The sequence below is a fragment of the Sinocyclocheilus anshuiensis genome, unplaced genomic scaffold, assembly GCF_001515605.1.
Source record: "Sinocyclocheilus anshuiensis isolate Anshui unplaced genomic scaffold, SAMN03320099.WGS_v1.1 scaffold11, whole genome shotgun sequence".
NCBI lineage: Eukaryota > Metazoa > Chordata > Actinopteri > Cypriniformes > Cyprinidae > Sinocyclocheilus > Sinocyclocheilus anshuiensis.
Window position 1 is genome coordinate 1,145,604 of NW_015551076.1, and position 23,471 is coordinate 1,169,074.

Here is a 23,471-nt window from a genome sequence, read left to right on the forward strand (position 1 = left end):
ATTTTAAAATTTCAATGCATACATTTTTTTTTAATGAATAAATGTATTCATAAAATTTTGTATATTATATTTGTAATGGGGGCCCTGAAGTAAGTCATAGCCCCGGGGCCCAGTAAGGTCTTAATGCGGCCCTGAGCGTAAACTACGATGAAGTAAACAACTTTCCATTATGCATTGAAAATATATTTTTTAAATAAAATATTTGACACAGACTCTCACAGACTACTTACATGGCGGTTGATTCCTCCGCGTGATGACCAGGAGGACGGACCACTGCAAACCCGTTCTATCCCATCAAACAAAACCAGAAGAGAAGGGAGATGAGGACGACATAAGAGATGTGATATAATATAAGCACTGAATATTTATGCCAGAACATCAATTAAACATGAAGCTGTGGTAAGAGAAATAAATATGAACCTTCAGTTCTCCAGCAGCAACTTTGAATGCCAGCTCAATGACGCAGCCCACCGCCATCCGGACAGCTCCTGACGAGTGCATCTCGTTCCACACTGTGTCACTGTCCACCTAAAGGCCATTAAATCATGTTAAATACTGCCACAAATGGGTGAACTCAGAACTGAGCCTATTTACATCCTAGATATAAATGTCCACGGTTTTATTGCAGGACAATTCATCAGTGCAAAACCCAGAGTAATAATAATAATAATAATTTATATATAATTAATATATTATAAAACATAATAATTATTTTTATTATTTAAACGTTTTATTTAAAGGTTTTTTTTTTTTTTATAATGTATATTCCAATCTAATCTAACAATAATAATGCTAATTTATTTAAATTAAGATGAAACATTTAATGATAATAATAATTTTGATGTTTTATTATAATCTAAATATTTATAATAATCTATAATCTAATGTAATAATAAAAATAATGTTACATTATTCAAAAAGATAAAACATCTAGATACTACAACTACTACTAATAATAACCAAGTACCAAATGTAAGTAAGGTTGCACAGTCAAGGGAAAAAAAAACATTAACTAATAATGGCCTACCTTTCACAACTCAAACAAATCCTAACTGACAAATTCCTGCCTACATTATTTGCCAGAATATTCTGTTTTGTTGGTAAATACCTCCTATTATTTACAGTTACATACATTGTGAATGCCATTTCATTCTTTATTAAAGAAGTGTGATGACTAAACAGATGAACAGACAAAACTTACCCCAATGCCTCCACATGGTAGGACAGCGTACATTTTCTGACTTATTGGACCTAGAAAAGAAAAAAAAAAGGCAAATCAGAAGCTGATCTGAAGGAGTGTTATGTTTAGGCCCACATCTGTTGTTCACACATTATCTATTCAGTTAATGGCATAATTGGCTATGCTAATTCAGTCTCGAGGATGCTCACTGGATGACGCTGACGCAACCATCATCTGTCTCGCTGTTCTACAAAGAGCACTCAAGGTCAAAACAGCCTGCACTTCTTCAAAGAGTGTCTCACATAAAAGTGGAGGTGGTGGAGTGATGGCAACTCTGTCCGCAGCTGAACCTTCTCACCCTCACACACACACACACACACACACACACACACACAAACGCACAATCGCACACACAAACTTCGCTGGTAACTCAGAAGCGGGGGTGGGCAAATGTCTAGAACCTAAAAAAAGCCTAGGCGTCTGTCAAAGGAGATTTGCTTAAGCAAGCCATCAGATTGGAAGCAAGCAAGGGAAGCTTTTTGTGGATGTGTACTAGGAGGAGAATCCTAAAATCAAGACTGCAGCAACTACTTACATCACAACAGAGAGCTTTTAAAACACACCTAAAAGTTTCTTGCTGTCCAGCTTCTGTCGGTTCAGTGGACTGGTGCCGTAGAGCAGCGTGTGGTACTCAGAATGCACAGTTTGGATTTCATCTAGTGTGGCCTTCCTTCCCCTGATCCTCTGCACACAAACAAACACAGAAGCACATTGAGGTAACGTCTATTATTTTTATTATAATTTTTTTTTAAAGGTTTATTTATGGCATTTTATGCCTTTATTTAGATAGGACAGTATAGGTTGACAGGAAGTGAAGTGGGTGAGAGAGAGGGGGATGGGATCGGGAAAGGTCCGCGAGCCGGGACTCGAACTCGTGACACCCGAAGCGCAATGGCACTGTATGTCAGCGCGCTGCCCATGAGGCCAATGGCGTCGACTATTATTTGTTTTGACAAATGAATTTACATGACTCTTCTATGATATTTTATATGTGATTAAAGATTTTTTTTTTTTAAATCACTTTGGTTCAGAATCACTATAAATTATGTTTAAAATCTAATGATATTTTCATGTTTTTGCTCACTGAACTCTAAATTGTGTAGCTGTGAAATTTTACCACTAAATGATTGGTTAAATTATATTATAAAACATGCTGCTCAAAAATATTAAACAATTGTGTACACTACCATTTAAAAGTTTGGGATCAGTGAGGTTTTTTAAGGTTTTTAAATAAGTCTCTTATGCTCAGCAAGGCTGCATTTATTTAAACAGCAATATTGTGAAGTATTATTACAACTTTAAAGAAATATCTCCTATTTTAATATATGTTAAAATATTATTTATTCCTGTGATGCAAAGCTGAATTTCAGCATCATTACTCCAGTCTTGACGAATAAGAATTGAGAGATCAAAATAATGCACATTTCTTAATAGATTAATTACGTATCACAAAATTACACGCACACTAGGCACAAAAAATCCTTATATATAGTGAGTATTTGCAGTACAGTGAAAATAAAGACAAAAGTACTTTGTAAAATACTAAGGCATCGCTATAATGGTAAAAAAAAAACATGGTAATATCATGGTACTTTTAATAAGATGCAGAGTTATTATTATTAACTTAAACAAATGAAAACATTTTGTTGATTGAAATAAACGTGAAACAAAATAAAATATAAATATTAGATGAAAAACGGCAAATAGTTGAAAATTAAAACTGAACTAAAAATAAAAAATGAAAAAAGAATAAAAATGACATAAGCACATTACAACATTACTAATAATTAAACAAAACTTAAAATGAAGACTGAAAAGATAAATGTAATATAAAAATGAATTCAAAATATTAATAAAAACCATAATAGCATATAAATCATATTAAAATATAAATAATATATTAAAAATATATCATTACCATGTTAAACTGATACTATGGTATTTAAACAGTACTTTGAAGAATGCCATGGTATTACTATGAGAGTTATGTAAAAACTCTCTCAAAAAAAAAAAAGAAAGAAAAGAAAAAAAAAACAGAATAACCATTGTGCCAAATCCAAAATCCATGGTAATACAATAGAACTTTTTTACAAGATAAGAATAAACCTACTCCATAACGTTTTAAAAAGAACTATAGTACAGTGCTTGTATCGGATGGTAAAACCATGGTACTTTTTTGCCAGATAAGAATAAATCTGCTTAATTGCAGCTCTTTGACAAATACTGAGTTTACACTTCCTGAACAAAATGTGAGTGGTGCTTGCCACTATTGGCACCATGAAGCTAAGAAGTGTTTTTAGAGCTTTGCTAGGAGGTTGCTTACTGGCTCAAGTCACAAAAGCTTACCCCTGCTTCCTATATGCTAGAGATTCATATTAAAGTTTAATAATTTGAGATAAGAGTTTGTTAAAAACCCCAACTACGTATGAGCAATAGTAATACCTCAAGGCTAAACACCTAAGCAAGCAGCACTAACTAGACAAACTTTAGCTCCCGGAGGAACCCCCACCATCGTTCCCAAGTCAATTTCATTGCGTCATCCTATCTAGCAATTATTTATGTGTCTCTTTTCTCTCTTCTCGCCCGCTCCCCTCCTGCCTCCAGTAGTGAGTCACTGGTGGGAAGAAGAGAAGAGAGCAATCTTCCTCTTTAATCCCTCCTTTTCAGGGGGCGAAAAAGCTGCAAATGCTCTGGTTGAGAGGGATACCCTCGATCTCCAGTCACCAAGCCCCCGCATGTGCGTCCCAACACTCATCAGGAACTTGCCTACGCACTTAAGCTCTCGAAAAGTGCAGTGACAGAGTCATCGGAAAGACATTAGATGCATCTTAAAAGTCTAACGACAACACAAAATCCACACAGCTGCTTCTAGTTTCAATAAATACAAAATACAATCCATCTTGTTTCATAACAAATGACGTTAAGCTGCATTACGTGCATAGGTTTTGCATGGTGACTCATGCAGTGACTACGCTGCTTTTTCATAAATTCGCTCAACACTAAAGCTGAAGAATGTTTCTGAATGTGTTGATAGCTTTGCATGTTATGCAAAATAGAACGGGGATGGGAAAAGATAATAAAGGAGAAGGGTAAATATAGAAAGCTGTCTTAACATGGTAAACAAGTAGTACACAAAGATAACTGCAATTTTAGAAGGTCAGTGATCCTTAGAAGTTCAAGAAACTAAAACTATGCAAAATACATGTTGGCAGCTCTGTAATATACTTTAGAGGTGAAGTGTGTAATTTTTTATATTTAAAATAGCAATGGCGCAACCTTGGCGTGGGACTAGCAGTTTGTTAGACAAATGGCAGGCGGAGGCAAGTTCAGGAAACCTTGTTAAAAACAGCCATTATTATTTGTTGCAATTGACCATTTGCAAAGAGTTTGATTGACAGGCGATCTGACCAATCATAACGCCGAATCCGCCATCTTGCCCAACAAACAAATCAGTCAGGAGAGTAGATTAACTTTGGTGGACTTAAACTTGAAAAATATTGTGCATTGATGTCTATCCACGGTTGTAATAAAATACGTTCTGATGTTCATTCATGTTTATTTCGTGTTTTAAGTAAATATGAAAAGACGATTGGTTCACGATTGGCGCTTGAACTGAGGCAATACAGCAATCTGTCACGACACATTAAAGAGCCACAAAACGGTATTTATTGTTGGAATTTCTTAAAAAATGACAAAACTTTAAAAACAAGACCTTGTTTCATACCAGAAGTAACCTGCTCTGTCTTGTCTGCTGTCATGTTGTCAGTTTCCTCTTTGCTCCGCAATGTATTTTTTACTGCGTGAGAACATGATGCGTGGTGTGAGAGTGGCACGGACATAGCAACAGTAACTAAGGTGGGCGGGTTTTTGCAAAGGGTCAATTCCGTTTGGTGACACCAATAGCACAGAAATTACCAAAACTTTCAGTATAAAAAAAAGCTGTAATTTCTCACCTGGCCATAGGGGGCGCCCTCTTCATCACATTCCCTCAGTTCAATGGCTTCGTCTTCATCATCATCTTCCTCCAAGTCACTTTCTGTGCTTTCTCCCTTCAACGGAACCAGACGTTCCGAAGGGGGTGTGGTCTCGCCAGAGCTCTCTTTCTGTAACCCCTCCCTTACGTGATCAAGGCCCTCCCCTCGCTCGTCCTGCATCTCTGCGGTTTCTGTAAGCTCCTCCTCCGTCTCCTCGGGGTGCGTGGGAGGCTGCCTTGGAAGCTCCGCCCCTTTGGAGAGGATCTGAAAGGAGGTGGAGCTTATTAGCATTTTTTGCATAATAGCTTGAACAGCATCAAATATCTGATCCATATACCTTATTTAGCTGGTAGTGTTTCTGTTTCTCGAGGAAGTGCTGGTGCTGCTGTTGCATTACGAGGTGCTGCAGGGCCTGTGGTGTTTGCGGCAGGGGCGCTGATTGGGTACGGCTCAGTGGCCGGTGCCTAGGCAACTTATTCACTGTACGCATGCTGTTGGACACCCGCTCACCCGTTACCAGCGGAGATTGCCCATACATGGGAACTGCGGGATAAAGATCAAGATGAAAAGTGTAAGCTGTTGTTGCACGTTGTTTTTTCCCACGGTGGACATTAGCATAAATTGTCTCAGTTTTCAACTCACAGTGGAGCAACAGTTTGAAGAGAATCTTGCAGACCAAATAAAAAATCAGTTAAACTGTTAAAATGTGTATAGCTAACTAGTTAGTAACCTGAATAATGCATCTGGCTTAAATCAAGCCACGAGTACGAAGAAATATTACGGTCAGGGCAAAAAAAAAAAAAGAGTACATTTGTATCTGCAATAGGGGTGGGTGATATGACCAAAATCTTATATCACGATTTGAGTAATTTTATTTCACGATAATGATATATATCACAATGTAGTTATTATTGCTTTGAATAAGGTCTTTATGATCATTTTTTTTTATACCATAGAAATTTCATAATTCTTGTCACCCATGCAGTGTTAATTTTGACAGCAAATTTTGATTTAATTTTAGTCATAGTCTTTTGACTAAAATGCCATTTAGTTTTAGTCATATTTTACTCGGACAATAGCAACTAAATTAGGCTGCTATCCCTTTAAAACCGAACGCACAGCTGCAATGGATGCAATGTACTCAGACACGTTCTCCCTACTGTTTACGTTCACTTAAGACGTAATCAACTGTGTTTACGTGAATACTCGTAAAAACGCACAATTCAACATCATTTTGTGTGTAATTCTCCGTTCATGCGACGCGAAATCAATAAATAGAACAAAATAAAAAATAAAAAAGACTGCAAGTGACGTCGCTAGCGGAAGTGCAAGTGTCTGAGAGTGCAAGCCTGAGAATGCACGTCTGAGAGTGCAAGCGCCAGCTGCAGCCAGACCCTTTTGGCGAGACGCGCTCTCTCTGTGTGTGCTTCAGTGTCTGCGCTCAGAAAACCAGAGCGAATTGAGTTCTCTCTTGCGTCGTCAGATTTATCCATATGTGTGCTCTTCTCTTACTCCCACATATTGACATTTTTTAACGTTTTATGCGACGTGCAGCAAGTGTATGTTAGCTTATGTCCCGCCGGTTCATATGTACGCATCTAAACTCCGAACCATGTAGCAGATTCGTTCTGAATGATTCTCTTCCCAAATCTTCCCTCCCTAACAATAGGTTGTCAATAGATGTACGTCATAGTTTTTGTCATTCAAAAAGAGTTTTAGTTTGTTATCGTCTTGTCGTCGTCGGTGAAAAAAAATGTATGTTAGCTTATATCCCGCCGGTTCATATGTACGCATCTAAACTCTGAACCATGCAGCAGATTCGTTCTGAATGATTCTCTTCCCAAATCGTCCCTCCCTAACAATAGGTTGTCAATAGATGTACGTCATAGTTTTTGTCATTCAAAAAGAGTTTTAGTTTGTTATCGTCTCGTTGTCGTCGGTGAAAAAAATGTAGTTGATGACAATTATGACGAAAATTATTTGTCAACAAAATTAACACTGCACCCATGTCAATATCACAAAAAAAGCTGCCTAAATAAAACAAAAAAACAAAAAACAAAACTCAAACTCACTGAACACAAGGAAACAGCCAGCAATTAAATAAGATTAAGAAACTAATTACAAGCAATAGGAAAAAAGCTACAGTATAACAAATAAATAAGACATGCTACACACATCGTGTAAAGTAATCAAATGTATAAAAACACTGCATATTCTTCACTGTATAAATTAAATATATATTTCTTATTAAAGTTACAAAAGTGATTTAGACTAGAGCAGGGAGAGATTTTCTCTCTTTTGTTGTTTAATGAATGACACATTATTAGACTAATGTCACTTTAAGATCTGCCTGGATATAATATACTGTTACACATGTGTTTTCTTTCTCAGCTGTTTGCTTTCACTTAAAACCTGAATTACTGTGTTTACATGGATACACGGGCATTTTAACTCATAAAAGTGTATTTAACCGTTCAAGGCCTATAAAGAGCCAAAAACAACTCCATTTAACACTCCGGCGCTCTGTGAGCACCGTCTTCACGTATGCGCCTCTCTGATAGCATCATAGCGCTCAGAAACAGTCTCTCAGACAGTGCATGCATATAGCAAAATGAGTTCTCTTTTGCTGCTGATTGCATTTCAACTGCTTAAAGTCACTTGATTTTAAACAGCAATGCTTAAAATCGCATGTAAACGATACGTTTCTGCGACCACGTAGCACAGCAATGTCACATGAACGTGTAAATGCGATAGAGAAGATAGTTGAAAATCTTGACTGGTTGACATATTTCTACCGGTTAATCGTGTCTACCAGTATATCTTCCACCCCTAATCTGCATACTTGTGTAAAGTATGTTTCTTGCCTTAAGGCACTGATGCATGTACATTTACATTTATAGCTTTTTGCAGTGCATTCAGGGTAACCTGATTGTATAGTATGAATTTATGTGTACCTGCGAGAAGTGCGCTCTGTTGACGAGCCTGCTCCAGCAGTAGGACGTGCTGGAGCAGCGAGGAATGGCTACTGTGACTATTAGAAGCGGAAGGGGGCTCGGGGTCATGGGGTGCCCCGGTGGGAAGGCACGTCGGCAGGGACGATGTGCTGATGAACTTCCCTGTCAGTGCCCCACCTTGAAGCAAACTCTGGATTGTCTGCCGCTCTGCCTCCTGCTGGGCACTGAGTTTCTGAGGAGCCTAGAGTAGAGGAGAAGAGAATGAGAATTTATTCTGCAGACTTGGGAACACTAAGCTGCTTAAAGCTGCAACCAAGGTACCAAAGCCTACAAGGCTGTTTTCACACTGGGTTTGATTGCTTGGTCCAAACCAGAACCAGTTTGATTCCATCCCCATCTAATGCCCTGCTGCTCTGCATTCACATTGTACTTTTTTTGTCCTTTTGGGTTACCACTGTGAGAGCTTGTTTTATACCAGAGGTGTCCAATCCAGTTCCTGGAGGGCCAATGTCCTGCAGAGTGTAGCTTCAACATGCCCCAACACACCTGCCTGGAAATTTCAAGAAACCCTGAAGACCTTGATTAGCTGGTTCAGGTGTGATTAATTAGGATTCACGAGTTCACACTTACATATAATAAACTGAGTAAAGGTTATGCATATTTGGCGTGCTGTCCGGGGAGAGGGCTCCGAGCTCGGTAATTACTCTCGAGCCCGGGGTACTCCCCCTGTCCGGGGAGAGGGGTCCGAGCTCTTTTAGCCCGGACCCAGAGCGCTGGGGTAGGAACAGGCTGAAGGTGAGGAGTCGGGGTGGTGGAGGGATGCTGAAAGACTAAAGATAATGAAGGTAAGACTACTTTGATTATTTAAAGGGGTTATCTCTTGTGCTGGTTGGATAGATGGTGTAATGATGGATTGGCCGTGTTAATTATCTGCACGTGCTCCTCCCGAAATGTGTTAATAAAACATCACTTGAAGGTAAACTCTGCAGGACAGTGGCCTTTTCAGAGAAGGAATGTACTCCCATGCTTTATACTATAATTGTGACCAAGAGTGTGCAAAGATGCAAATTAGGCATCATCAAAAGTGGTTCACTTCTGCAATTTAGGACAAATTGCATTCAAACCAACTGTAGTGTAGTTCACATGAGCCGTACCCGAGAATGGACTAGGGTTTGGATCAATGGTGTGCATCTTCTGAAAAACACTTTCACATCAATCAAACTCTTGAGTCCAGACCAAAAGCTCTAGGGTAAAAGCATCCTAATGATCTAGCAAGCCCACTAGGGTTCAGCCTACACCACCTGCTAACTCTGAATCACCATCACGAAGCCACCAGGCTTTAGCTGAGGACACTCACCGTGATGTGCGCGTTGGCAGGCAGTCCAAGAGAGATGTTGGGCAGAGATGGAGAGGTGTAGAGGCTAAGGGGACTCGGTGTCCCATCTCCAGTCAAAGACTGATGCAGAGAACGCAACTGCTGCCGAAACAGAAAGGGAGAGAAAGACGAGAGTCACACAGGACAAACAGCAGACCTATATTTCAAGATGTACACTTCAAACAGCACAAAGAATCCGTTTTATCTCAGGAAGGCATCCCAGACAAGGAGTTTCTGCTTGACTTGATCACTTGAAAGCATTCTTCTTTGGAAATCCTTACTAAGTTGTGACGAGCAAAGCAGCATGTGGGAATGGATTGTCTGTATTTGGGACTGGATGAGCGCCACTTGAAGAAGACAACAGTTCCAGTTGCCACGTTAAAGAAATGAGCTAAGGAGTTATAAGGATAATTAAAATGCCTGTTTTTTCTCATTTCTAAAGACTGAAAAAATGTCCCAAAAGAAAGTTATGTGAGAAATACGGAGGTGTTTGTGAGTACTGGTAATCCCATCATCTGACCCTATACTTGGAGCGCAGCCATTTTCAAAGCCAAAGAACAAAAACTAATGGATCTGCTTTACAAGGCAACGTTTATTCATCCCCAACGACCCAATTTAAGCCTTTCATTATAAGTTGTTTGTACAATGTACGTCATTCTCACTCTGACTCAAAGGTCACACTAAGAAAGATGAAGAAGAAAAAGACAAAGCGGACATTCCGTGGCAGAGCACTCTACCTGCAGCAGAGATGATGTCAGCATTCTATTCTCCTTCACATTTATCCATCGCTTCTCTCGAGGTTGTACTGCTAGGCTACAGAGGCTCACGAATAGCAATCTAAGACTATCAATCTATTTTTGGGGAGTGGTATGCAGCCTTTGCATGCTGGACAGAGCTAATGAGGTGATTCTTAAGTCATCTCCACTGGCGCCCATTTGAAGGGATTTTTTTTCTCTGGTTGATGAGACTGATTAACTTTATTTCTTTTCTCGTTGACAAAGTCCAGCACACTTCATCCATCGTCCGGCACGTCCGTGCTACGTTAGCTGAAGGTAAAGTGCACACTCACTGTTATTACAAAGTCATGTAAATACTGTAAATTGCATTATTTGTTTGTTTATATCCTATTTGTTTTTAAGGTCCAACTCTCTCTATTAACAAACCATTAACTATGACTTTTGCCTCAATAAACTACTAATTTGCTTCTTATTAATAGTTAGTAAGGTAGTTGTTAAGTATTAGGGATTTAGAATATGGTCATGCAGAATATTTGCTTTATAAATACTAATAAACTGCCACTATGTTATTAAAAGGCATGCTAATAAGCAACTAGTTAATAGTGAGAATTGGTCCCTATACTAAAGTTTGCAAACATCGTGTATTGTTGTCCTCAGTCTCTCACAGCATTGTTTTGGTTTGCATCAAATGTGTGTCTGCTCTGATTATGCTGTGCTTTATAAGTACTAATAAACAGCCAATGTGTTCATAATAGGCATGCTAATAAGCCAGTTACAACTAGATAATAGTAAGAATTTGTCCCTAAACTGAAGTGCTGCCATGTTTTGTTTTGCATTTAATACGCTGGTCATCCAAAATTAAACACAAACTGGCTCATTCAAATTCAGCGTGCATACAGCTTCAAGCCCTTTGTGGCATGAGCACATACAATTTCATTCTCTCTGGCTCTCAAGGTTAAGGTGATCCTCGAGGCTAGCTGCTTAGCATGCTGGGTTGACCCCAGGCAGATTCCTGCTGTCCATCCAGAGCAGCTGCGGCCATTCTTGAGCCTACAGATACAACTCACTGCAAGGCTGACTCTCGGAACATGTTTTTTTTTTCGGGATTAGCATACCAGTGTTATCCCAAGCCATCACAAGGCTCCGTACGATAGATTGTTTCCATAGAAACAGTGTCATTATCTAGGTTTTTTTCATCCCTAACCTATTGAGAAGCGAGGGGAGTGCGAGAGGAGAAGAGTGGCAAACGTGTAGGGGGTAAGTCTCTCACCTCAGCGTGGATGTTTGGGACGGATCCGCTGGAGCCATTCTCGGCAATGGCACAGTTAGAGCTGTTCGGAGAACTGGGACCCGAGCCAGGAGCACTGCTGCACATAGAGGACACTGAAACACACACACACACACACGGATTTCAACAATCACATTTTAGCTGCAGCGTTAGAAAAAATAGCTGATGATTTCACAATATTTTGTGATTGATTAAACCATTTTTAATGTATCAGCAGGATGTTAAACGGTTCCCTTCCTCCAAGTAGCAGTTATATTAACAGCACAGGAATCACACAATACCTATGTGTTCATTAGTTCTGTTTGCAAATCTTCACACAACTGACAGCAGTTTTTTTAACAGGCTTATTTGAACACAACTCAGGTGCTGATATACGAAGGATTACATCTTCCATATAAACTATGTTTTGTGAAGCTTAATGCACAAATAATGTTTATTTTATCGAATTTATATTATTATTTAAATTTTGAGTCTAACTAAATAGTGCAAAAAATACATGAATAAAAAGAATGAAAAAAAGGTAAAAAAGTTCAAATTTACACAATGCCAAATTTACAGAATTGTGCAGAAATATGTGCATTATTATAACTGTGCATTGTTATAGTGTCATAGTAGAAAGCAAATATTTTCCATATAACATTTTAAAGATACTTATGGGCCCCTATCACAAAATATGAACACACACACACACACACACACACACACACACACATATATATATATTAGCATCTCTATAACTATGGCCAATGCGATACGAGAAGAGAGAACGCGCTTGAGAAACATTTTAGAGAGGAGAAATCAATCTACATATAAAATATTAGTCACAAATTATTGGTCTCTTTCTAAATAATAAAAGTATAGTGCATTTACTAATAATTATATAAAAATAAATTTTTACTGATGGAAATATGTTAGAAATTATGCATCACGATACAAATGCCAACTTGTATCCGATGCACACTTTTTATAAATATAATGTAAATAATTGTAAATACTTTTTCCAAATATATATTTTTTTATTAAAATATATATAGATGCCTTTATACTTTAAAACAGGGGATCTGTCAAAGAAAGATCATCGTATTTGGAAAGTCCTTAGCATAAAAAAGTTTGAGCCAGAAAGAGTAGTTCTTGGTTCAAACCTGTTCGCACACATGGTTTACCTGAGATCTCAATCGCCCTTTTCTTGAAGGTGCTGATCACAGTACCATCTTTCCGTCTAAGAAGTGGGCTGCTCCTCCTCTCAGCCACCTTCTGTTTTAACCGTGAACGTACCTTCAGATTGGGCTCAGACGCTGAACAGAAGAGAGAAAGAAAAAGATTAAATTACTTAGAAAAGTAACAGCAAACCCAGCATGATTTGAGATATCACTTACGGGGTGTGAGTTGCAAAGCAAAGTTCACTATATATGCTCAGGGGCTTGTTCAAAACCCTCCACCTGAGCAATTACAATAGTGACGTTTCACTTAATAAGCACCACTAATGAGGGTTTGCATCTGTCGCTCTTGTGCATCAGGACCATGGACAGCAACCGCCCGTCCCTTCCCATTTCTCTTTCTCTCATACACTCACACACACAAAATGAGCTATAGATAAAAGTTATATTTACAGCGTGCCGATTTTATCTCTTGTTGATTCCGGAGACGCCGGGCCAAATTAAACTAATTGGAGTAAAAAGGGATTTGAAAGAGGAAAAAAATAAAGAAATTGGTGCAATTATCCAAACAGGCCGTGTGTAAAGTGGCTTGACCAAGCCCTATGTGTTTTTCTGGGCCCGTTTGTGCGTCACAGCCACACTGGGCATATAGAGCAGAAAGGACTTTAGCCTCTAATGCTATCAGTGACTTTAGTATGGATTTAATTAGCTTTAAAATAAAAGTGTGAGACGAGGGGGAGGGGATGGGATGGAAAGACACACACTAACTGAGGGCACGTTATGTAAGAAGATTGCTGTGGTGTTGCCATAACAGTGGCAATATAGAGTAAGCGCTTCACCCACGGTAACAGACCCGTTTGCGATTACTTTATCAGTGTGCTGAAGTCCAAGCTAGAGGGCACGTGTGTGTGTGTGTGTGTGTGTGTGTGTGTGTGAGTCTTCCTATCCTCCGGATGGTATATGTGTGTTAGCTCTATAATAGAGAGCTTTATAAAGCAGCGTGGGTGTGACAGTTTAAAAGATAGCAGTGTGTAAAAAGCAGATAGCAGATGTGTGTGTGTGTGTTTGTGTGCTTGTGGGAACAAACTCACTGAATCTGTGTGGGAGTTTTGGAGTATGGCTGGCGGCTATAAGAGTGAACAGCAGATGACCAGCAGTACTTTGAAAAAACCCTCACAAATATAGTCGAAAACATGTCAGAAATGATTTGAGACAACGTTTGAGGTGGCTATCGGTATTTGAATCTCTCATAAACAGGCTAAACTGGGTTTCGCTTCAAATCTAATAATGGCAGCAGGTTGTGTGAGGGTTAAATTGCAAGGTAGGCAATAATAAATATCATTATTTTTGTATGAAAACGATTTTCTCACTAATATAGCTATTAATATGCAGTGCTGTTTAGGTCTGGGTAAAAAATATTGGTATGTCGATTTTAATCGATTCTCATTTTTACTAAACGATATTGATTCTTAAATACCAAGAATCGATTAATCTAGCCTGTTTTCAGTTAATGGACAGAACATTGAAGGGCACCTCCCATCCAATAAATCACAATAAGCATTGTGCGTTGGTACTTTTCATATGAAACAAAGTCTCCGATTTAAAATTTTGTCTGTTGTATTGCAGTATTCAAACAATAAATGCCGTTTTGGTGCTGTTTAATGTGGAGTGACAGATCGCTGTAGTGCCTCGATCAACAGACGCAGCAGCGCGAGGCGCACGTAAACATGACTAAACATCCGAAGGTAAGTTAAAAGAAAGAGTACAACTTTCATGTTTCATGTAATCGCTCATTAAGTGTTTCAGCCGCGCAAAGACTTCAATATAACGGCTTGTAAACAAATTTTGCTAAATATATGCACAGTCACCATTTAAATGTTAAAAAAACTAATTGAAATAGAAATATTATGTAATTGTAACTTTTATTATAAAAACTTAATTAAGTGCAATTTAAGCAGCTGTATAGCCTAAAATTCTGTTAGTTTTAACCTTCAATATTATAGTAATGTAGTACCCAACTGACTCTCATGTATATTTTACAGCATTAGTTAAGAGAATTTTTTCCCTTGAGAAAATTTGGCATGTGTACCTGATATATATCCAAAATAATCGATATTGAATTGAATCGCAAGCTTGTGAATGAGAATCGAATCGAATCGTGAAATTTGTGTCAAAACCCAGCCCTAGTGCTATTATAGTTACCTAGAACCAAAATATAAACCATATATATATATATATATATATATAATGAATATATATATAAAATGACAAAAAATTACCACAATTTTAACTAAGATTAAAATGAAAACAAAGAACTGATTTGATTATTAATAAAAACTATAATAGTATCTCAACGGTATTAAAGTAACAGTGCTCTGAGGTGTGTTTGTGTGTAGGTCTGCTGTTCTGATGACTCATTATGACTCACATCTGCAGACTCCTCACTTCATCCCTACACACACACACACCCTTGCATCTTCTGTGACACCTCTGCAGTGTTAAACAGCTCAAACTTCGCCACACAAAACCGCTGGTGACTCCAGAACAACGTCATTCATGCACAGAAAGAAAATAATCATCTAAAATTTACATGCAAACACTCATGCATTGGCTTATTCAATCCACTGATGGTTTATAATGCAGCGTCAATGTCACTTAGCTATTACTCATTAAAACGATTCATTAAGATAACAAAAATAACTACATTTGCATTTTCCCAGAGGAAATACAGGGCTTGCAATACAGTAAAAGGATAGTGTTTACTGGTAAATTGATCCAGAAAAAGAGAAGACAGCCAGAGGACTGGAAGAAAAGGCCACCCAGCTGACCTCAACAGCTGAAGTGATCACTAGAAGTTGCAATTTAAAATAACAGTTTTCTATTTTAATATATTTGACATTGTAATTTATTCCTGTGATGCAAAGCTGAATTTTCAGCATCATTACTCCAGTCTTAAATGTCACATGATCCTCCAGAAATCACTCTAATATGCTCAGGAAACATTTCTTATTTTCACTGCTGAAAACAGTGGCTGCTTATTTTTGTCGAAACTGTGATACATTTTTTTTCAGGATTGCTTGATGAATAGAAAGTTCAAAAGAACAGCATTTGTTTGAAATAAACATTTTGTGTAACATTATAATTGTCTTTAATATCCCTTTTGATAAATGTAATGCATCCATGCGAAGTAAAAGTATTCATTTCATTACAAAAAAATCATACTGAATTGTAGTGCAACATTTACACAGTAAAGCAACAGTTTATTTTATATAAACAAGAAGCCTACTCACCGGTCTTACGGAGAGGGAAGTCATCCTTGCCTTCATAGGACCCTAACAGTGGGGGGAGTTTGTAGGTGTTGCTCTGTGGAGGGGAGCTCTGCTCCAGGGATGCGTGGTGAGCCCCCCTAAAAAAACAAACACAGTCCATTACAAAGACTCATCATCACAATTCAAATGAGACCCATAAACTTTCAGCATAATGTGGCATTATGTAATATCAGTTTGATCATGCTAATAATGAATTCATTTTTACATCATACTGCAGGGAAATAGTGCACATTGAACCTGTCTTTGATATATTAACTAAATTTAAAAATGATTGAAAGGGTGCACTTTGAATTGGGTTTACCAGCCCAGAAGAAGACTGAGCGATATGGACTTTTTCTCACCAGCACTTCTGGGGGAAGGAATGGTTGAGTCCACCGGGGCCGGGTTCCTTTTTGCTCAACAGGAACTCCTGCAGCTTCAGTTTGACCTCAGTACTGGCGATAGCACCTGAGAACAGAGTCAAAGGACATCATAAATACATATATGTATCTGTGTCTTTATCTGTGTGTATATTTATTACAATTAAGATATAAAATTAAATCTTAGAATTAAAGAAGGATTAAAATGGTATTTATTCCTTTGATATCAAAGCTAAATTGTAATAAAAAATAGAGTAAAAACAGTAATATTTTGAAATAGTATTACAATTTAAAACAAGTTTTCGATTTGAAATTAAATTTTTAAATGCATTTTATTCCTTTGATATCAAGGCTACATTTTCTGCAGCCATTTCATGACATCATTATCAATGTTGAAGACAGTTTTCTGTGCTGCTTAATCTTTTTGTGTAAATTGTGATATGAATAAATAGGACATGATTTCATGACATGAAGTTCAAAGGAACAGCCTTTATTTGAAGAAAAAATACTTTGTTACATTATAAATGTCTTTACTGTCACTTTTGATCAATTCATTGTGTCCGTGCTAAATAAAAGTACAAAGTATTTTCAATAAATAAATAAATAAAACAAATAAAATTACCGATCCCAATCTTTTTGGGACTGTACTGTATAACTGATCCAATACCAAAAACAAATAGTAAAAGATTGTTATTTTAATTATTAATAGCTAAAAAATATATATCTTTATATAAAATATTTTATATACATTTTTTTATTATAGTGAAATTACTATACATTATGTCTTCCAGTTTGTTAGCTTAGTAACATGCCAACATAAAACTCTACTGGTATTAATAAGAGTCATGTGAGTGCTGCACATAATAGCTGCTTATATGTGCACTTATGAGGTTACTATAGGATACTATGTAGGTAGTAGGCAGCTTACTAGGTTTTGAAAATGATCCAAATATGGTATATATATATATAATTGTTTTGGTGCAATAATGCCTAGTACTGCATTGTGTCATTTTTAAGTGTAAACAACCAAAGATGAGAAATAATAGAGCAATTGGTTCCTACTGTGCCTAAAGTACTTTAAGGGATCCATGACAGTGTGTAATATAGCAGCAAACAACAATAAACATTAGCTATGTACTGCTCAGCAAGGTGTTTATTCATTGAACCAAAAGGTGAACAGTAGGGATGCACTGATACTGGTATCGGTATCGGGCCCGATACTGAGCTCCTGTACTCGTACTCGTTAAAATGTCCCGATACCAAACGCCGATACCACACAGCATGTGTTAAGTGCCATATTCAGACAAAGAAATACCGACAACAGACAGCCACCCTTAAGCATACACGACTTTCTGGCAAAAGTGAAACTAAGAGCCTGTGTGAAATGCGCTAGGCTGTACTGTACTCGTCCCTCTCATTCTGCACCAGTACAAATACGTGTGCGCGTTGCACGTGTTTTGCTTGCTTCATGAGTGTTTCTGCATTATACGAGTGGCTTTGGAATATAAATCGCAGCACGTTTCAGATGAAAAAACGCGACTTCTATTTCTGAAAATATCACACCATAGAGAGAGAACAAAATGAACAGTGAAAGTAACAAAAACCTGTAAAATACATTTTAATGGGCATAATTAAGTGTGAAAATAACAGAAGGATATACAGTCAAACCAAAAATTATTCAGAGACCAGATATAATTTTTTATATTTTTTCACTAGTGGGTGTAGGACATTATTGTTCATTTATGTAAAGTGAGGATATCAAAATAAACTAAACTGTGATATATTATACCCAAAAATTCTTCATACAGTGGACTACCAGTAAAATTGATACAAATTTGGGACCAAAAATTATTCAGACCGAGTCTGGGAAAAAATTGAAGTTGAGGTTTGCATGAACCTGGTTGACAGCATGCCTAGGAGACTACAGGCTGTTATTAAGGCTAAGGGTCACCTGACAAAGTATTGATAGTTGTGTAAATATTGACAGCTGTATGAATAATTTTTGGTTTATTGTAATCCATTAAATATTGGTATCGGTACTCGGTATCGGCAAGTACCAAAAATAAAAGTATCGGTATCGGGCGAGTACTGGAAAAAGTGGTATCGGTGCATCCCTAGTGAACAGTGCATTTAAACTATTCGGATTTTGGAAATCAGCATCAGAATAAGCAACAGGAAATGATGAGCGGCGACCGTGCCGTGAAACGAGTTCACTGTAGATCTATTGTAGTGCATATAATGGATGGATTAATGGAGCGATACGTACTCTCTTTGCCCTTCTCTTTGTTCCGTAGCATGATAAGCTGTTGCTCCAGTCTCTGCTTCTCCATCTCTTCGTGACGCTGCTGTTCCAATTTCCTCTTCTGCTCCAGCTCCTGCTGACGCTTTGCGGCAAGGATCTCCTGCTGTTGCTGTTTAGAAAGAGTCCAGAAGTCAAGACTCAAAGTTCAAGGAGATGAGGTGTACAGAGAGGACAGAAAGGGTCATACCTTCAGATGTTCCTGTAGCTGCACTTCATGTTGGCGCGTCAAAACCTCATGCTGCTTCTGGAACTCGGCGAACAATAGCTGTTTCTGAAGCTCTTGTTGTTGTTTGAGCAAGAGCAGCTCGTGCTGTAGCTGTTTTTCCCTCAGCGCCGGGTCCACCGTGCTTAGCGCACTCAGACGCGGGTCCGTACGCAGGTCCACCGGCCCTCCGCTGCCTCCGCCCTGATCTCCTCCACCTCCCACCGGACTCTGCATCCCAGAGGGGAGCAAGGTCTTCACATCCACTGCTGGAGAGACAGACAGTCAATAAGAGAGTCATTACAATTATGATAACCCATTAAACCTTAAAGATGATGTGTGTAATTCATGCACCACAACATGTTCTTCAACATATTTAAAACACCCTTACCTTTTATCTTTTTGAAGTAGTTTTAACTGCAAGTAAGTAACAAACAGTAGAAAAGAATATGCGATTAATCGCATCCAAAACAAGAGTTTTTGTTTACATAATATATGTGTGTACTGTGTATATTTATTATGCATATATAAATACACACACATACAGTATATATTTTGAAAATATTTCCATGTATTTCCATGTATATATTTATATTAATATAATGTATATTATATATAAATATATTTAATATATGAACACAACATTTTTCTTAAAGGGGTCATATGATGCTTTTTTTAAAGATCATTATTTTGTGTATTTGGTGTAACAGACTATGTTGACATGCTTTAATGTTCAAAAAACACATTATTTTTCAAATACTGTACATTAGAGTCTTAACTTTGATAAAGAATATCTCTTTGGTTTTGAGACTTTAGTCTTTGCAACTTCAGGGATCTTATCTATGCACAATCAGCTTGTAACACTCCAAAGAGAAAGGAAAACTTGAAATCGCATCATATGACCCCTTTAAATATATGCATGCATGTGTGTGCATTTATATATACATAATAAACATACACAACACACACACATATATTATGTAAACAAAAACTTGTATTTTGGATGCGATTAATTGCAATTAACAGTATGACAGCACTACTTTATAGTAATTTAAATACCTGTAGGGCCCTATTTTGCGATGTGAAAAAACTCAGATGGAATCGCAGAATCCAGTAATAAAAATGGAATTTACTGTATAACACGGAATGTTATGGAATATGCCAAATTTTTGATAAATAAATCAAAACTAGCTAGGTCAGTACACTTAAATCAAAACGTTATATGAACTAGTGTCTGTGAATATTAAGCCGCAAAAATGCCATTCAAATATGAATCTTGCATGTTCTGCGTGTCTTTGTGTGAATGAATGGTTTCGTTTACTGCACACATACTGAAGCGCACTTGCGATGCTTGCAGTGTTTTCAGCCTCAATATATGAGTACATGAACACAAAAACATAATCTCCGGAGCTGCTTTGAGAGTCACTTCAGGAGCATTTTACCATTTAATAATAAAAAAAATAAAATAAAAAAAAGTCGAAAAACCTGTCTTTACAGCAGCCCGTCAAAATAAAAGTTTAGTTTAACTTGAAGAAACTGTGATATAAATATATTACTTAATGTAATGATAGTACTACTACTAATAATAACATTATTAAAATGTTATTTTTTAAGGAATATTTACTAGAGAATTATTTACCAGAAAAATGTAAATACACAACACAGTATTTCTGAAAAAAATATCTGAATAAATAAATAACTAAATAAATAAACTAAAAACAAACAAACAAATTTTTAAAATCAATTAATTAGAGTTGCTTTTGATTATTAAAATTTAATGAAAAATTGAATCCAGAAAATTAATGGAAGACACATAATTTGGTTAAAAAAAACTTCATAGGGCTTTTTGGTTATTTTTTATTTAAACATTAAAACAAAAATTTAAATGTAAAAAAAATGGAATTTGGAAAAAAAAAAAAAATGGAATTTGGGAAAAAATAAAACAGAATTCATAGGGCCCTATACATGCTAGGTTAGCAAGCTAAAAAGTTAATGGTATGCTAACATAGAAGGTTAATTATTTTGCAGGAGGCCAAATCAAAGGCTATTGGTTAATAAGATGCTAAGCTGAAAGGCTCATCTGTGAACAGTGTACAAGCTATTAGGCTAAACCGTTACCTTGCAAGTGGAAGAAAAAAAACAATACATGTTTATTTAATATAACAATGAATATCTTTTCTCTATATACATATATAATGTACGTGACAATTATATCATAGAGATTTTGAAGGACAAACTGGACTGCTTCAGGACCTAATTTAGTGCCAAAATGAAACAAAATTCTTTAAAATTCAATATTGTGGTCAGAAATATTTTTTGAAAGCAATTAAGACTTTTATTATTACTTTATGAATACGTTTTATTAATCAAAAGTGACAGAAATCTTTTGTAACATTGTAAATGCCTTTACTCTTTCAAATGAATGCTGTCCTTTGGAACTCTAGTCATCAAAGGATCCTAAAATAGCCTAAATGTATCACGGTTTCCACAAACATATTAAGCAGCATAACGTTTTTTTAACATTGATAATACTGAGAAATGTTTCTTGAGCAGCAAATCAGCATATTAGAATGATTTCTGAAGGATGATGGGACACCGAAGACCGGAGCAAACCCCAAACATTTGTTAATATGTGTGTATCTATATACATACACAGACCTGTTGCATTTTTATTTTGTAGGGGGTCACCTCTGCATGGGTTCAAAGTTCAAACACGTTTCCTCAACCTCTCTGCTAGTACTACTTAAAATAGCATGTTGACACATAAACTTACAATCAGTTTAGAGCACACAGTTACATAAGGAAAGGCCATGGGTGCATTTGCAATTGAGATGGTACTATATAGTTCATGTACGATGCATCTGCATTTGTCTGTGTCTGCCCATATTACCGTAACCAAGTGTGTGGGCTCAAATGTCGACAGGATAGTGGACGCTGCAGTCTTTTGTATAACGAGCCAGTTGGGAATTCATCCAACTGAGCCAAACCAGCTTCACCCAGGAAATACCAAAGTTGGTGTAAAATCAGTGTAAAAGGGCAACAGTCATGAGGAAAAAGTAACAGCCTTATGGTAGGGCTCTGTACTGGTGAAGAGGGCATGCAGTTATATAAACTAGTGGGGAAACCATGATGTCCTGAGGCTTGTTCTAAAAAGCAGTCCAACCAATAACTTTTTCTCCATCTCTGATATTTCCAATAGCACCACTACCAAAAAACCTGAGCTTCCCAAAGCTTCTCAGCAAATATAGCAAATATTTTTGGCACAAGTGATGTACTAAAAAAGGCCCTACAAACCCATCATTTCTGCTTTTGTTGGTGTTACTTGTTTTTCCCTCCTCAAATAGTCTTTTTAGTTTCACTGCATTTAAGGTGGCATTAATGAGTTGTCATGGGGATAGCGATGTGTTTTCTGCCTCTTGCACAAGTTAGTTTAAGCTCTCTCCAAAGGCATTCAGTCAGGGAAACAGAGTGCTCCCATTAAAGATGACCAGGTCATAACAGTTTCCGAACATTAGTGCGAATCAAAGTAGTGCAATCTCAAAGGTGCTGGGGAAAAAAAAGTGTTTGCTTCTTACTTCAAGACCGAATCATTTTTTCATCAACGACAACGAGACGATAACGAACTAAAACTCTTTTTGAATGACAAAAACTATGACGTACATCTATTGACAATCTATTGTTAGGGAGGGACAATTTGGGAAGAGATTCATTCAGAAAAAAATCTGCTGCGTGGTTCGGAGTTTAGATGCGTACATATGAACTGGCGGGACATAAGCTAACATACAGTTGCTGCACATCGCATAAAACGTTAAAAAATGTCAATATGTGGGAGTAAGAGAAGAGCAGACATATGGATAAATCTGACGATGCAAGAGAGAACTAATTTCGGTCCGGTTTTCTGAGCGCAGACACTGAAGCACACACACAGAAAGCGCGTCTCGCAGTGCGCGAATAGTCTTTCGCGTCGCATGAACGGAGAATTACACACAAAATTATGTTGAATTGTTCTTTTTGACAAGTATTCACATAAACACGGTTGATTACGTCTTAAGTGAACGTAAACAGTAGGGAGAACGTGTCTCAGTACATTGCATCCATTGTAGCCATGCATTCGGTTTTAAAGGGATAGCAGCCTAATTTAGTTGCTATTGTCCGAGTCATTGATGTTAATCAAGCAACAAAAGAAAGACAGAAAATCACGCACTGCTCTTGACTGAAAAACTTTAGTAGCCCTAAAGATTAATCTAAATTTATTTATAGAAATAAATATATCTGCTTGAAAGAATGAAGAATATGGTAAATAAGTTGCTATAAAGAATGCATAATTAGCCTATATAACCTTTTGTATTTAATTAAAAAGAAGACCATGTTCATGTTCTTTATGAGAAGTGGTTTTATTTAATTTTAACATAAAGGCATGTTGTGTGTCACCGCAGTTAAAATCGGTGTCTATCATGATAAAACCTTAATATCAAACCTATATAATGAAGAAATGCTTAATAAATGCATTACACTGTAACTAAACCCATTAGATTTTAGCCAACTAAATTTACT

The 23,471-nt window shown here is 37.2% G+C and overlaps 1 protein-coding gene across 1 annotated transcript in view; it reads right to left on the reverse strand.

Moving 5' to 3' along the window:
* LOC107662418 (histone deacetylase 5-like) overlaps positions 1–23,471 on the reverse strand; it is a 53,467-nt gene that overhangs the window by 5,845 nt on the left and 24,151 nt on the right. The window contains exons 2-15 of the mRNA XM_016452438.1: positions 18,903–19,186; positions 18,680–18,824; positions 16,396–16,501; positions 16,016–16,131; positions 12,732–12,863; positions 11,551–11,663; positions 9,526–9,645; positions 8,169–8,409; positions 5,552–5,757; positions 5,167–5,478; positions 1,804–1,924; positions 1,202–1,251; positions 421–528; positions 231–286 (exon numbers count right to left, since the gene is read on the reverse strand). Coding sequence (XP_016307924.1) covers positions 231–286; positions 421–528; positions 1,202–1,251; positions 1,804–1,924; positions 5,167–5,478; positions 5,552–5,757; positions 8,169–8,409; positions 9,526–9,645; positions 11,551–11,663; positions 12,732–12,863; positions 16,016–16,131; positions 16,396–16,501; positions 18,680–18,824; positions 18,903–19,186 — 2,110 coding nt within the window. The remainder of the gene's footprint in view (positions 1–230; positions 287–420; positions 529–1,201; positions 1,252–1,803; positions 1,925–5,166; positions 5,479–5,551; positions 5,758–8,168; positions 8,410–9,525; positions 9,646–11,550; positions 11,664–12,731; positions 12,864–16,015; positions 16,132–16,395; positions 16,502–18,679; positions 18,825–18,902; positions 19,187–23,471) is intronic.